Source organism: Peromyscus maniculatus, chromosome 1 (genome assembly GCF_049852395.1).
Source record: "Peromyscus maniculatus bairdii isolate BWxNUB_F1_BW_parent chromosome 1, HU_Pman_BW_mat_3.1, whole genome shotgun sequence".
In the NCBI taxonomy this organism is placed as follows: Eukaryota; Metazoa; Chordata; class Mammalia; order Rodentia; family Cricetidae; genus Peromyscus; species Peromyscus maniculatus.
The window spans coordinates 102525123-102541806 of NC_134852.1; the positions used below are offsets into that span (position 1 = coordinate 102525123).

Here is a 16684-nt window from a genome sequence, read left to right on the forward strand (position 1 = left end):
GAAGAATGATTAAGGATGATACCCACTGCCAAACTCTGCCCTCCATGTGCATACATACCTGCACACACTTAGCCCACATATACACATGGGAAAGCATATACATGAATGTTCACCAACACACATACACCTACAAAAAAATCTGATTAAAGAACAATCTTGAGTTCAAATCGGAATTTTTAAAGAATAATAGCATTGCATGAATTATAAAAGGATATTTCTTGCAATATAGTGATTAGACTGATAGTTTTGCATCATAAAAATTAATGCCATAGGACACTGTGGCATAGTATATTCAGAATTCTAAGGAAAACTGATGGCAATCATTACCTATACTATTATTCAAGTAAAGGTGAATATACATGGTATAGGAAAACACTAAAAGACTGTATGGTCAATTATCAAAGAAATTTGTTTAGAAAGCCTATTAAAATATGAACATCTATAAAAAAATTTAATCCGGATAGAAGGATAGAAATGGTAAAATAAAGGGAAAATCAATAGCTTGTCGGAGGGATTGTGAGAAAAGTTTGATAATAAAAGTTTCTTGCTGGAGACAGTGAGAACATAGATGACTGATTTGATAGTGGATGAAGCTACAGTGTCAAGATAAAGTAAAACCTCTTACAACAATACCACAGGAGATTGGCCTACTATAGAAGTGTTCAGCTGCACAGCAAATGAGCTATTGAGTTCAACATGTTTTAGTATTTACTAACAAATATAGTCAATGTGATATTGGTACAAACAAAAGCAGATCGATATATTAGGGCCCAGAACCTAATTACAGACTCACATATTATGTAGATATCCGACTTTGGGCTATGATATGATAGTGAGGAATGGAACAGATTCTTAAATACCAAGTAAATCAATAAATCTGGCTGTGCATATAGAGGAAACATAGAGTTTTATTTTTTGATAAATTTAAAAATGAACGTGAAAATACTTTTGAAAAGCACAAGTTTATATTATCTAGAAGAAAATAGAAAATAATATATTTTCAAATTTGGAAAAGGAAATTTTTTAAAATACAAAAATATACAAACATAAAGAAAAAACATAAATGTATTTCTGTACATTTAAATATGTATGAAGGCTCTGAATGGTAAATCATGAAGTAAATTAGAGGATGAGAGCAAATATACTTAAAGGATGATATACACAGAGGACTAATGACCAGAATGCTAAATACTTCCATAAACCAATAGGAATGAGCTGTATTTTAAAGTGAGCAAAGACTGTGAGCAGAAGAAAGTTCAAATAGCCAATAGACATGCAAAGGTTCTAAGTCTCACCAGTAAATAAAGATATACTTCAAGGACTGAGCATAAGACTCAGTGGTTGAGCCCTTACCTAGAATTCATGAGGCTCTGGGTTGGATACCCCCACTACACATCCATACATACACAGCACACCATAGCAAGGCTATAAATAGACAGCATGCTATGAATCATACCTGGTTTGACTGTCATCTAAAATATATGACTCATAAAGTAATAATGAAAATAAGAGAGCACTTGGTAGTGAGCTAAAATAAAAGATGGACATAGTCTGTAATCATCAGCTAAATTTTGAAGTATCTAGAAAAATCCTATGTGCATAAAGAGATGGTGCAGAAATGTTGATGGTGAAATGGTGAATTAGTTTTAGATGAAGTACAGTTGGGTAAGGACACTGACCCATTTTTAGAATAGAATTTCTGTAAAAAGTATTTTGAAAAAAATGAATTTATTTTAAATATGTAAAATAGATGAAAATTATATATATATATATATATATATATATATATATATTAGTGTACCATTATCAAATATTTAAAAGAAAAGTCTGATGAGAGAGTAAAACATCCCAGAAAATAGTTCTGATAATTTTGAGAGCAGAAAAATAACTTTCAGCCCACTTATAGTCAGTCAATGGAATTATTATCTGAATAACTCAACAATTTTTTCCCACTTGTCCATAACTAATTGTGTCTTTGGCAAGGAAATGCTTCTGTGACTGGGTCATTTGGGTCACATTGACACTGGGTATGTGTAAGTTCATAATGACCATCATTTCTGTTGACCATGGGACTGAAAATGAAGGAAGTCTCTGATCCTTTTTTTAAATTTTTCAAACTTTACATCCATATTAATTACTGTGTTTTCATCACTAGTTTTTCTTACTAGATTTATGTCATATAGAAACAGAAAAACACCTATTTTCTCCTGGAGTCTCCAAGTCACGAATACAAATCTAACATAGCATCATTCTACATTGAAATTTATTTCATTATATGTTGATGTCCTCAACTGCACAGTGCTTCATGAGAGGAGCAATTGCATTTTATTTATTTAGTGTCTCTAGCATTTGGTAATGTAATGTGTATTCAACACATTTTGAGTAATCACACAAGTGATAATGTGTATTGACTCTCATAACTTTTGTATGAAGTGGAAAGAGTGCCTGAACTTAACTTCCCCTATAATCAGATTAGTGACTATCCTAATTGTCATCATAGAACCTACATCCAGTAAATGATGGAAGCAAATGCAAACCCACAACCAAGCACTGGGCTGAGCTCCTAGACTTCAGTAGAAGAGAGGCAAGAGGGATCATAAGAACAAGTGAGGCCAAGATCATGATGGAGAAAACCACAGAGACAGCTGACCCAAGCTAGTGGTTGCTCATGGACTCTGGCCTTGTCAGTTGGGGAACATGCATGGGACTGAACTAGGATCTCTGAATGTGGGTGGCAGTTATATGGTTAGACCAGTATGGGGAGTCCCTGGCAGTGGGACCAGGACTTATCCCAGGTCTATAAAATGGCTTTTTGGAACACTTTCTCTTGGGTGGGATGCCTTGCTCAGCTGTGACCCAGTGAGGAGGGGCTTGGTCCTGCCTCAACTTAGTATGCCAGACTTTGTTGACTCCCCAAGAGAGGCTTTACCCTCTTTGAGGAGTAAGTGGGGGGTGAGATGGGAGCAGGTGGAGGGACAGGAGAAGGGGAGTGAGGGGGCCGGGGATTGGTATGTAAAATGAAAAAAACTTTTTTTTTAAATAAAGGGGAAAAAGTATGTAGATCAAAATATGATTGTTTCCTCCTCTTCCCTCTACTCTGTGTGGAAGGAACTTACATCAAGATCTTGGCATTGTGTGAGTTGAAGGTAAATATGTTTATCATCTTTTCATTCCAAATTATAGCATGTAGATTTAATACTTGCTGTTTACTAATTGGCTAAAGTCAAATGCTAGCCATATATATATACTCATATGAAATGTGCATAACACTCATCCAAAAGATGTATAGAAGTTTCACTTTTTCATTCACTCACTTGCATTTTAAGATGTATTTTCTTAGGTTTAACAGTGAATCGAAGTAGATACTAATTTCTAAGGATTAGTTTTTCATTTTGCTTTTAAAATAATTATAATTATTTGATGTCTAGGTAACATTTTTTAAATGTAACTAATATACCAGAAATGTAACTAATATACCAGGCAGAAAATTGTAGTTGTAGAATACCTAATCATTTGACTTAAGCATTTCATTGACCTTGAGTACTCAGTTGAATCACACAAGTGTGTGTGTGTGTGTGTGTGTGTGTGTACATTGCACTATGTACTGAACACTGCTTAAAAAATGTTGCATCTCAAACTTAGCTGTACTGGAAGGCTTCTGCCATGTGATAGTTATTAAGGATGAAATTTCGAAGACAAGGGTCTGTCCAGGTGGTAATCGTATGCAGATGGAAAGTGTCAGAACTATCTGTCTTCCTAATGCAGGAGTGCTGCAACTTATTTATCTCCATCAGCAGAGCAATGGTTAGAGACAATTAGGATTAACTGTAGGCAGCTGCCATCCTACTTGATGAGATGTATTTGCTCCTGGACAGCCCATGGAAGATGGTTATATAAATATGGCAGTGAATGTATTCAACTGACATTATATCCATATTGAAAGTGAAAACTTACAGTGTCTTACTGACTTCCAGTCTTCCTATTTTTTTCCTACTCTGTCACAGATACACATAAAAAGTGATTTATATCATCTACATTTTGATGAACACTGGTATAATGCAGGCATGCACACCGACAGCTAGTGCCTTCCCCTATATGGGCATTTTGTACCTCCAACTGTCTATTAACAAACACTAATTACTGTTAGCTTTTCAACCAAATCTTTGGTGGTAGGTACCATTTGTGTTTTGAAGGATTCCGCTCTGGAAAAGTGAATAAAACCCTCAGTTAAAATGTGTGGAGAAGGTTTCTAGGGGCAGCATAACAGCAAAATCAGTAAATAAAATGGACAAATACTAAAGATCGTATCCTGCTCCTGTTTCCATGATTTCAGAAAATTCACATTTATAGGAAAAATGTAAAAATGATTGTGCAATCTGTTAGTCCCCTCAGAATAAATGAACATTCTTCATTTCACTTTATGACATCTATCAGTGGCTTGAAATTTAGTAGCTTCTCTGACTCTCCATTAACTGATTCCATCTTAAAATATTACAAAAGAATATTTTACTCATTAATTTAAGGTGGATATTCTCCTCCTAGCCTTTAATATCCTGTGCTTTGTTATCTTACTAAATACTATTTTAACTACACCATAGCTTAAACAAACTTAGGTGCAGAAATAATGAATACCTTTTGCATCACAGTAGCCCTGGGTAAGCTGTGGTCCTGTGGAGAAGCTCTCTGAAACCTGAGCAGGTGCTATCAGGCATTTATTTGTTGACTTTCTGGGGTACTTTTCTTCCAAGGAGTACAGGGTGTAATGTGGAGAACTTTACACAGGGGTTGCCTAAGAGTATCAAAAAGAAATGAAAGGAAAATAGTGCTTGCAGAAAGTGAGAACACAGAGCAAAAGAAATAGCTATTGGCAAAACCAAACCCTGGGTAGCAGCTAGGCATGCTAAAGAAGGTTGAAGGAGCCAGGCTACCCTGAAAGGCCCATAGCTGGCTTTTTAGAATACTGAATCATTTCACCACAGCAATAGAGATCCATTAAACTCTCATATATAAAGACCCACAATTAGATTCATAGCATAGAACACTGCCCTAAGAACCATCTACCCGGTTTATTTAATGTATAGATGAGCCAGAGAGAACAAATAGTTAGAAACAAAATCAAAGGTCAGAAACAAGATCATGTATTTATTTCTTCAATAACTCTGCAGAGAGTGTTTTAGGCGCACAGTCCCCTGGGTTGCTAATGACAACCCATACTGCCTAGTTTCTCCTCCTGTTGCTTCAAAGGTATCCAACATTTAGCAATATATTTTCTCAATTGACAGCAATTGCAACCCTTGTGAGGGACAGACTTCAGCCACCTCACACACACTTACTGCTGACAGTTTTTTTGTTGAGAAGGGAATTCTCTTCCAAGTGTTTGCAGTTGTTCTGACCATATTTTGATTCATATGTACTTATAATGCCTCTCTGCCAGGTCAGCTAGGAAAAGCTTGATAGATGGGAAGAAGTTTATGTGTCTGTGTGTTATCCTTTAGTACAATTGGCAATGGACTAAGCATTATCTTTCACTGGGGGAAACACTGTCTCTTAAAATTGACTTTACCCTAAAAGTGCCTAGCATGATAGTTAAAACTCTAATAAGATAATTGAAGTTGGAAACCCCTTCTGTAAGAACCAAATGTAAGATTTCTTCAAGGAAACATGGTTTAAGAGCTGCCATTAGTCTGCCTTTCCCCAGGTGATATCACGATGGCAATTGTCCCTTTAAAACAGGCTGTTAATGCAAGAAACGCTGAAGGAGGGAGACTAGTTTCAAGGTAACATTAAGTTCCTCTCCACACTCCAGTTCCCATACTAAAAATATGTAACACCAATGACTTGGGAACTAAGGACCTTCGCTGAGGCGTTTGGAATGACAGGTCGATCTAAGAACTTGACCCTTTGTCCTGGGCCAGTCTCCTAAGAAGTAAACTTCCTCTATTGCAAGCTGTGGACAAAGATGCAACTTTCCTTAGACCAGATGAGTTGAAAATGGGGAAGCAAAGGATGCTTTTCCTAGTTATCTCAGAAGTCATCTTGGATAACCTGATTGGATTGGGTGACACCTGTTCGTCCCTCCATGGCCAGAGCCATAGTGCTCTGCCTCTCCCTGTGCCCAGCCACTCTGGCATTGTCTGGTACACCTGTGAGACCGTGTGCATGTCTCTAGGTGGCCACGGCCGCCAGCACGTATTGTCAAGACGGAGGGTAGCTAAACAGCCAAGCGAGGCGTGCAGTTGGAGTGAGAGCCGGAGGTGTGCTGCTTCTGTGGAGTCAACTGCGGCTTCTCTTCCTTCTCACACACATGGAGTTTGGAGCTGAAGAACCGCAGCCCGACACTTAGCCAAGTGGATGTGTGTGAGCCGGCTCTGAAAGCTGCTTCGCCTCTCCCGGACCTCCTGCTGGCAGGATGTAAATATACCTGCAGACCGGCCAAACAGGATTGCCTTTCCCCCCCATCCCCTCCCTCCTCCCACCCTCTGCCTGGCTAACCAGCATGAGAGGATCGGAGAAAGCAACAGCCCGCAAGTGACAGCTCCAGCCGGATTCTGCTCGGCTCAGCCTCCGTGGGAAGTTGATTGTTCAGAGGCTTTCATTGTGAATCTCCGTTGGCATCGCTATGTTTGCCTCGATCTGGTATGCCAAGAAGCTGGGTCGCAGGTTCGTGCACAATGCCAGGAAGGCGAAATCAGAGAAGGTATGGAATGAGTGGGGAGGAAGATCGTCTTACGGATGTGCCAAGTGCCTGCTCTGGGCTCTTGGTCTGAAAACAGACGCAGCCTTTATTCGCTGGTTGTGAGAACCTGCCTCACACTGGGAATGTGGTCCATGCCACTTAGGAAGGGGCAACTCTTAGAGCCTAGACCTAGAGGGAGGGGAACATTCGGGGTTGATCAGGATCACTGGCTATTTGAACTGTTTGCTGAAATCAGCGATTGATAGAAAGGGTCTCCACAGAGTCAAGTGTTCTCTGGCATTGCATCGGATGGAAGCCGGGGAGCTGCAGTCTGTGCTTGTTGGGGGAGCTCACTAGTAAACTTGTTGCTGTACTGCATTATATTTATTACTGTGATCTTTGGTTCTGTGGGAGCGTTATAAATACCGGTGCCTTTCTCTAGCACATGCGTTCTATCTAGCCTGTGTCCTGGGAGACTTACAGTAACACTCACTAGACCTCAGAGGAGTGCTTGATATTGTTCCCACTGAACAAAAATCTTCATCACAAAAGTGTTTACGATGAGCACGAATTCTATGTTCAATGGGCTCCTGATCTCTCTTTAGAGAATGGCTTTGTGTTTCTTGTATTTTGCAGGATGAGTTTCCAGAGAATCTCTGTACAGATTGACCCCTTAGTTTTTTGGGTTTTTTTTTTTTTTTTTAAAGTCCCAAGGTACATTACAAACCTGAACATAACAGAAGATGTTGGTTTGCATCTTTGATTTTTTCAATGCTTTCCGAGGCACTGGCCAAAACTGTCACATTTTGGAAATCAGTATTCAATTTGCTGGGGAAACTTCCACCAAACCTAATAGAATTTCGTGAAAACCCACATTGTCTATATTACTCTGAGGATGTTATTTTTAGCCCAAATCCTTTCTACCTTTCATACATTCCTGAAACTGACTCAGGATGGCTCTCAAAGGGTCTGTGGTGCTGTTCTCCCTCTCAACTACAAAGATGCCATTGCTATAACATTTTGTTTGTTCTGTCAAGAGGAGGGATGGTGATAAAACACAAGAACCTAAGATGAACCAAAATAGGATTCAATGTGAAAAGAGAAAAGCCTTTACCAGTGTCAGGATCCAAAGGCTGTCACATGACACCCAGCTTGTTCTTCATTGACCCTTTTGATGGAGGAGTAGGTGGGGAGGTTCAGGGTAACGTAAGTCTCTTCCACATTTTGTATGTCATAGACCACAAACTTACCGTGTTCCAGTACATTTGAATGGGGGTCTTGCTTATGTGCTTCTCGAGTAATTTTTTTTTTTTAAGGAAAGAGGCTTACAGGAAGTAAAAAGACCTTAGAATTCTATTAGAGCATATTTTTTGAGGAAAAAAAGTGTTTCTCTCCATAAAAATTATAGGCTATATGGATAACAAGACCCTGAAATGTGCAGGGGGATAATGCCTTCTGGCAAATTAGTATGCAAAGAAAAGTTGATTCTTCCAGTGCCGTTTAATTTAGGTTCAGACCTGAATGTGGGGACTAGCAGCTGTGTGTGAAGGACTTGAAAGGCTGTTAATCTAACAAAGTGACTTGGGCTCAGCTTTTTCCATGTGTGAAGAAGATAGCAAGGATGTCCTCTTCATTTCAAGACTGGATAATGCCTAAAAGAGGCAAGAAGAAATGGAGAGTGAGGCTAAAAGGTTTTCATTCCTTTGTCTTGGAGTGTAAGATGCATTCACAACAGGAAATCAGCATCAACTAAAGTTCTGCTGTCAGAGTGGTAAAGACCAAAACAAAACAAAACAGATTCATGCTAGTGCCTTGTGTGAGCCAACAGGACTGGGAGGGGCTAATTTGAACACTAGGGGCTGATGTCTCATAGAGTTTGTGTTTTGGAGTTCCTGGAATAAATTTCAAAAAAAGGCTACCTAGAAAAATGTAGCCATTCAGTCAATGCCTGGTGATTGGTAGTAGTTTATTGTGCACAATGGTAGCAAATGATTATGAATTAACATTTTCAGCTAAGAATTCAATAGTATATCATGAGAAGAAAGTTGATAAATTGTACTACAAGCTGCAGCAGTTGAGAGGATAAATCTGTATTTTGAAAGTGGTTATCATTTTACTATTCTTTATGAAGTTTTCCCCCTCCCCCATCTAATAAGCCAATCTACACTAACCACAGTCCTCCCATCCTATTTTATTATTTGTATTTCATCTAGAAAATATTTTCTTAAGGCTAGGATTAATTGAAGAGCTATTTAGGAATGCAAAAGCCTAAATGGTATCCTAAACACATAGCATGCCTTTATTTCTGGTTGTTTAGTCTATTGTTTGGCCTCAGTTAAATGCTAGTACAATTCACCAGCATTGTATAATGTCTCTTATAATGTTACCATGATAGTAATCTTATCAATAACCTCTATTTGCTTACTATCCATCAATGAGCTGTTTTATATGTAAGATTAAATTTGATCTTCATATCCTATATGATATGCTATTTTTCTAGGATTCTAGAAAAAAATTGGCTAGCCGAAGTTCACAGGAATAGCAGTAACTATCAGTGATGGAATTTGAACCCAAATCATTCTAAGCTATTTCAAAACTATATCTTTGGATCTCTTGTACTGTCTGCTACTCTCATAGTTATCCAGGCTCTGCCAATATGGTCTTGTCTAAATAAGTTAAGCATTGCTTTGTCCTTCTCTTTTGAATTAGAACTCCCAAAGTCATGAAGTTTTCAAAATCAAAGTTTGTGATTTTTGTAACTCACCTAACACACTTCAGATAAAGTGATACCTACGTCATCTTAAATAGAGAATTGCCTGTTCCACTAATAATTTTTCACTTTGTGCTCTCATTGGACAAATGCAGCAAGATGTTTCTTGGCAGCTATTATTCTCAATAAATAGCTTGTTATTGTCAAATCTTAATAATCTAAACATTGATGTTTGTACTCATTGATCTTCCTTATAAAATCCAAAGATGTCTTTCATCAAAAAGGACTTAAATTTTAGTCGATTGTAACTGTGCTTCCCTTTAAGAGTGAGTCAAAGATGTTAGCTAATTCACATTGCTATTTTCTTCTGAAAATGAAAAGCAAAGGGCTCTTTGTTATTCTTTCATTGAAAAGATGGTTGCTCAGACCAGCAAATTCTGTGAACAAAATTATCCTAAAAGTGGTTATGTGCACTCAGGGAGCTTGGTCACAACATAGCATTCAAGTAATTATCCTCTCTGGTTTGTGATCCTTTGTAATTAGTTGAGAAGTTGGTGTTTCTTTTTTATACATGTTGTGACATTTCACCTTAAATCTCTTAATTTAGACCATTTCCAGATTGCTTTACTCTAAAAGACTAGATGATACATTTAAGATACATTGAAACTGCAATTTCAGGTCACACAAAAATGCCAGAGTATTGAAGTACTTAAAGTTGTGAACCTTCCCTCAAATGTTTATTTTCATTTTTATGCTTTTTTACTTCTATGAGGGGAAACATTGAAAAGTGCCTGCATGTGCACTTAGGGGAGAAGAGTATCAACATTCTTCATCTAATAAAAGTAACCATGGTAACCATGGATAAACAGCAGTGTGAGATAACCTACTAGTGGTATAACAGGGTCCAAGCCCACTTTTCCTGACATTAGGCCATATTTACCATTGAGAACTTTCCCAAGAGTTAACACACTAGAAAACCCTTTCTTATTTCTAAATGCAGCCCATTAATTCAGCATAAATTGAAGTAAAGGGCAACCTAGTGATGAGCCTGTCAGCAGCATGGCCAAAAAGAAAGCATTATGACCTTGGTGATCCTGGCAAAATATAAAGGCATTGGACTTGGATTAGGACTTAACAGAAGGCACTAGCTAGTCTTGCGCTTTGGCATCCAGCCTGAAGCCAGACATTTGGCTTATGTAACCTCAGTGTTCTTATCTGTCAAATGGAACTGTCACCTCTGATTTTTAAGTATGGTCTAAACATAGATGTTTTCAGAATGAAAGGGAAATCCTTTCCTCTCTACCATCATACCCTGCTCCCTTTCTATGAACACCAAATTGAGAACCCTAAACTCTAAGCAAATTCTCAATTGTCCTATCCCTTCTTGTTAGATTCAAAGATTTAGCTTAACCTGGTCAACTAGCTATTCCACCACATCCTAGCCCTAACATTCATAAGTTCCAAAATCCAGCAGGAATATCATCTTTTTTAGGAAACTTTGTGGCCTCACAAGCTCAGAATGGATCACAACATTGGTTGTAATCATCTTCAGATTTCTGTAATTCTCATTAGATTATTTGAAATAGGGGTCTTTTCAGTCTTGTTCACCTGATTTGTAGTGCCTAAAAGAATGATCACATATGACTGTCTTTCATAGTGTAATTTTTAGACTCTAAATTGTCACCACTTGTAGGAAGAATCATTATTTATTACCCAGAGACAAAGAGGACAGTGAATAGATCTGTGATGTAATAGTACCTATAAGATATATCTTCATTTCAGCACTGTTAAAATGTGAAAAAGGCTCACCTTTACAACAATGCTGAAGGGATGAGTACATTTGCTTTTAAGAATGAAACAAGTTCATATAAAGAAACTGCTGAAAGGTAGCACTTTCTATCCAATTACTTTCATTTCTTTGACAGTAATAATGATAGTTTGCTTAGGGAAGTATAATAGTTAATGCTAAAACATATCATACATATTTTTTGGTACAGATAGAACTCATTTGGCACTGGGGATTATTTTCTGTATTTAGTAAGGTAAATAAAGAAGTAAAATGCAGATGAATGCTATAGAAGTGATATATAAAAAGCCAAAATTATGACAGTCATGTAGATCAGAGAAAAGAAATCATAAAAAGCTTTCCAGACTCTCTAATTCTCTCTCTCTCTCTCTCGCTCGCTCGCTCTCTCTCTCGCTCGCTCTCTCTCTCTCGCTCGCTCGCTCTCTCTCTCTCTCTCGCTCTCGCTCTCGTTCTCTCGCTCTCGCTCTCACTCTGTGTGTGTGTGTGTGTGTGTGTGTGTGTGTGTGTGTGTGTGTACACATAATATAATGGAACAATGGCTAGTATGACTTCGTGCTATAGAACTTAGGTAGGCAATTCTGTATAGACCCATACACTCTAAATTAAATATGCATTGCATGTCCTACATGATGTGTATATCCAACTACCTAGATGGCAACTTTGTTTTCCCTATAAAAAATACATTTTGAAAGTGATTTTTAAATGCATTACCTGAATTCATCTTAGGCATTAAAAGATATGTCCTGATGTGGATGATCTGTAAGTCTTCTGTGTATGATAGAGTCTTCCTTGACTACTTTTGTCTGATGGTAGATACAGGAGTGGTCTGACCTGGAGAGAGAAAGGGACATTTGTCCTCTCTCAAGTCTGTTACCAGGAGCCTTCTGAGTCTCAGATCCCCAGTCATGAGCAACAGTGACTCAGCACCAGTGTCAGCCAAGCTGTGGTGACCATGCTGAGTGAAGCCCTGCAGGTTGCTTCTGCCACCTCACTAGGAAGTAGAGCAGCTGTACCTGCTCTAAGGCCCTCAACTGCTGGCCACCCTAGTATTCACAAAGCATAGCTCTTATCAGATCAGAAAAAGGAAGACAGGAGGAAAGAAAGAGAGCAGAACCTACCAGAGGACTAGAGAACAGGTCACACACCCTGAGAAACTCTTAATAATAGGTTAACGCCCTTTGAGCGAGTTACTCAAGCACTAGGATGTATACTTTACAATCCTTTATTTCATTTAGTTCTCACTTCTATTTCTTGAGTTGATTTTATCATTAGCTAAAGAAACTGATATGTAAGGTGTTAAGAGACTGGACCAGATCATAATGGGTAGAGGTAGTTTTCAATGACAGATATTACTGACTATAGAGCCAGTAACTATAATCACATAAACTTTATGTTCTTCTCCACATCTTTCTTGGGACAGTCAAGCTGCTGTGTAGTCTCTAAATGGCATCTGACTTCTAAATGGCAACTACATGGTTGTTCAGGGACCAGATAGCCAAAGGGACTCACTTGAGCCTGGTTTATAGTACTTTGTTTGCAAAAGTATTCATTTCCCCCCTTTTGCTTTAGAGAGGTCTTCCTCTGCAATTTGATACCATATTAAGTGATGAAGATGGAAGAAGCTCCTTGTCCAGTATAATTGCCTAGCCATAATTCTATGTAAAAATAAAGACTATTCTACTTCCTGTCCATAAATATACTGCATGTGTGAGTTTTCTAAGAAGCCTTCTCACTTTAAATAATGCCTTGTTGCACTCATTAATTTTGTTTGAGGTACATGCTTTCATTTCCTGAAACTAATCACTAAGTCTTGAATTACTTTGTCATGTTCCTACCTTTCATCCAGGACATCTAGTGCCTAGAAGTTCTTGAGTGAATTATGCATGAACCAGGTGTTGGTATGCCTGGATGTTGACTGGTTGCATCCCCTACTAGCTATGGCTCCTTGGCTAACCTGTCTTGGTTTGAGTTCTTCATCTACAACTAGGTTTCTTTACACTTTAACACTCTTAGATTTGTATTTTGTATAAAACAACAGAATACTCAAAGGAAGACTTTGGAGTCATTTGCACTTGTATACCTATCACCTAGCACAAACTCTTGTGTTAGGAAAAACATGTCAAATGAATGTATTATAAAGGCCTGGAACTTCCTTGACTATTCTTTTAAAGACTATAATGAGACTGTACAAATCTTCAAAGCAAGAGCAAGATGAGAAACACTGAACTTTTTTCTTTCTTGTTACCTCTTTTCTTTGAAGATAGAGAATATGAGGCAGATGGCAAACTCATGTTTGAAGGATTAGTTCTCTATGTTTCTCACACCCAGAATTGGAAGGAGAGTAGCTAGTAGATCAGAATCCTTTTCAACCACTAACAATGATATGTCAAACTTAGCCGTTTCCAACAGTTTTGCTCCACATGTCTCAAGACACAGGCTTGTATGTGGGTATGAAATATTGTTTTTCCTTCTACGTTTCAAACCTGTAAGTTCTAGTTTTTGAGAAAGTTCTTATTCCACTAGCTATAAACTGAATTATGTCCCCTACACATTCATATTTCAAAGCCCTAGTTTACAGTGTGACTACAATTAATAATAGGTCATTTTGGAAATAATTACAGTTAAATTATGTTACAGTGGTAGCGCACCTATCAGTAGGATTGGTTACCTTCTAAGAAGAAAAAGAAGAGAGAATTATATTACTACCCCTGACCCCCAGTACTTACTCTCATTCTTGCCCAGTGGCTCATCATAAACCCAGAAAAGATTCTAAATGAGGAATGAAGGGTCACAAAAACCTCAACATTGCTGGAACTCTGATCAGACATTCTGATCTTCAAAACAGTGCAAACTTAATTCCTATTGTTTAATTTACTGCATCTATGATACTTTGTTTTTGTAGCACAAGAGATCTGAACTACAGCCTCCTACCATAATTGCCATATAGGGTGATATTCAATAAAGAGTGGTGCCAAACTTGGGTATCATCATTAAAGCTAAGTAGGTAGGTAGTTGAGTGTTGCTTGGAATCTATTATAAGTAAGTTCTGATACCCACACAACCTCAACAGGATCAGTTTCATGTGATCTTTTGAAGAAACAAGAGAAGGCTATTAAAAACAAAATAGTAAGGGGGGAAAATGAGGGCATGGATAGTGAGGGAAATTGCCTTTGGACAATCAATTTGTTTGACTGTATATTTTCTTGTCAAACTCACAAAGTGAAAAAATGAATGTTAACTATTCATCCAGAAAACTTGATAAACTTTTAAAAAGCACTCATTAAATCTTGCTTTTCCTTCCCATTTCTACTTGTTACTATGCAGCCCTGTTGGTAAGCTTCCCATCTGTCTTTGTTTCTTTTCTTGTTGCTGTGATAAAATACCTTGATTAAAACAACTCAAGGGTAAAAAGGGTTTATTTCTCCTCACAGATCAAGGGTGCAGTCCCTCATAGTGAGGAAGTCTGCATGGCATGAGCTTGAAGCAACTTGTCACCTCACAACCACGATCATGAACGAAGGGAGAGAAGGGTCTCTGCTGCATGGTTCCCTTTGCTTACTTGTATAATGCAGGAACCCAGGCAGGAATAGTGTCACCCAAGGTGGGTGAGCATTCAGGTCCATATCCTATGTGATTCCAAATTCTGTACAATTGACAACAGTAACTACAACACAATCTATGTGAGAGCATACTTGAAAAAAAAATCTACTGAAATGAAGAAAACCTTACTTGGGCTTACTATTTCAAAGGTTTCAGTTGATGGTCACTAGCACCCATTGTTTGGGGGGCTTGTCACCTTAAGACAGAACATCAGAGAAGAAGGCATCATAATGAAAAGCTACTCACTGCACCATGGCCAAGAATGGGGAAGAGATAGAAACACAGAGGGCATAACAACAAACATACCCTTCAAAGGTAGCCCTCCACTAATCTACTTACTCCAAAGAGCCCCCAACTTTTACAGTTTCAACAGCTTACCCCATAGTACATTCAACTGTAAATCTATCAATAAATTAGTCCATTGATGAACTGATAGCCCTCAGCATCCAGTCACTTCCTTAAACCCCCATGTGTGAACACTGCTGTACCAGGGACCAAGCCTTCAACACTAACCATTTGGATGATGACACTTCTCATCCAAGTCTGAAGTATAAACTCTGAAGTATAAACGTAATGAATTACTCATAATTGAGCATGGGAGAAAGCTCCTACTAGGAAAAGGGATTTAGACTTTTCACTAGAGATTGCAAGAAGAGTTGAGAGAAAGAAAGCTGTCAGAATCAGGAGATCATATAATGGAGTTGGTTGCTTTCCAGCATTGTAAAGGTGTATCATTTGGCAGGAGAAAAACTGATGATTCCTTAGCTTGGGAAGGAGGCAAACTAATTTTCTATGGGACGGAATAGGTGTCTGATCCTGGGATCTAGGAGTTGAGGAAATGATACTCCAGAAGGTGTATGGACAGGGATTGTTTTTCTTACTCATTCATGTTTGAGAACCATTTTAACTTAAATTTTACTTTCCTTTGTTTTCTAAGTTTATGGTAGAGGTCATTTGTCACATTTATTGTCTCCTGCCCTTCACCCATTTTTTTAAATTCCTTTTTGGACTCACTCACAAACAATATGGAAGTTAAAGACTTTAGATCCATATGCAAATCTCACCTTACTGTTATAGGACCCTGAGCACATTGATTATTGGTACTCTCCTGTGTTGCAAACAATAGCAACTATCCTTATATTGGCTTTTTATCCTACTTAAACATGCATGTAAATATCAAGTCTAGTGTACAAACATTAATATTTCCCTCCCTGCCCCCTTTTCCTATTTTCTCTCCTGCTTTCCCTTTCAATACTCAACCTAGTTCCATAAAGTGTACAGGGTAGTTTTTGGTAACTTATTCATTAATGATGCCTCTTTCTCTACTACACCCTGGGGTTTCATAATGGACTTGCTTTCCAATCTTGGTTTTATAGAATGAAGAGGTGTGTAATTATATCCTTGCTACTAAAAAGAGGAAAATGAGAAGAACATCTTTCTTTTAAAAGTGAAATTGTTACTATACTGTGGGGAAGTGTGGGTCTCTCATTCCTTACAAATAAGTTTTTTTTTTAGATCATCACAAACTGCCAGACATTCCCTTGTCCTCGCTAATCTGCCCAAATACATAAAACCATGTTTGAAAGAGGAATTCTCTATATTTTAAGAATGTTGACAAGGGAGATATCATGGAGAAAGGGAAACCCAGTGCTAGGGAAGTTACCAGGAATCCCCAAGGATGACCCCAGCTTGGACTACTAGAAATAGTGGAGAGGGTGCCTGAACTGAACTGGCTTACCCTTGTGATCAGATTTGTGAATACCCTATCATCACAGAGCTTTTCTCCAATGACTGATGGAAGCAGATGCAGAGATCCACAACCAAACAAGAGGCAGAACTCCAGAAGTCCAGTCAAAGAGAGAGAGAAGAGGGATTCTATGAGCAAGTGCAA

General features: G+C 38.2%; 1 protein-coding gene across 16 annotated transcripts in view; it reads left to right on the forward strand.

Moving 5' to 3' along the window:
• Dlg2 (discs large MAGUK scaffold protein 2) overlaps positions 1-16684 on the forward strand; it is a 1859766-nt gene that overhangs the window by 995659 nt on the left and 847423 nt on the right. For 2 of the 16 annotated variants that reach the window (XM_076547150.1, XM_042280436.2), the window contains exon 1: positions 6169-6697. The exons of 13 other annotated variants lie outside the window; for them this stretch is intronic. In XM_076547150.1, the coding sequence (XP_076403265.1) occupies positions 6620-6697 (78 nt within the window). In that variant the 5' untranslated portion in view covers positions 6169-6619. Of the gene's footprint in view, positions 1-6168; positions 6698-16684 lie in introns of those variants that run through there. One more of the 16 variants, XM_076547155.1, reaches the window with a different exon arrangement.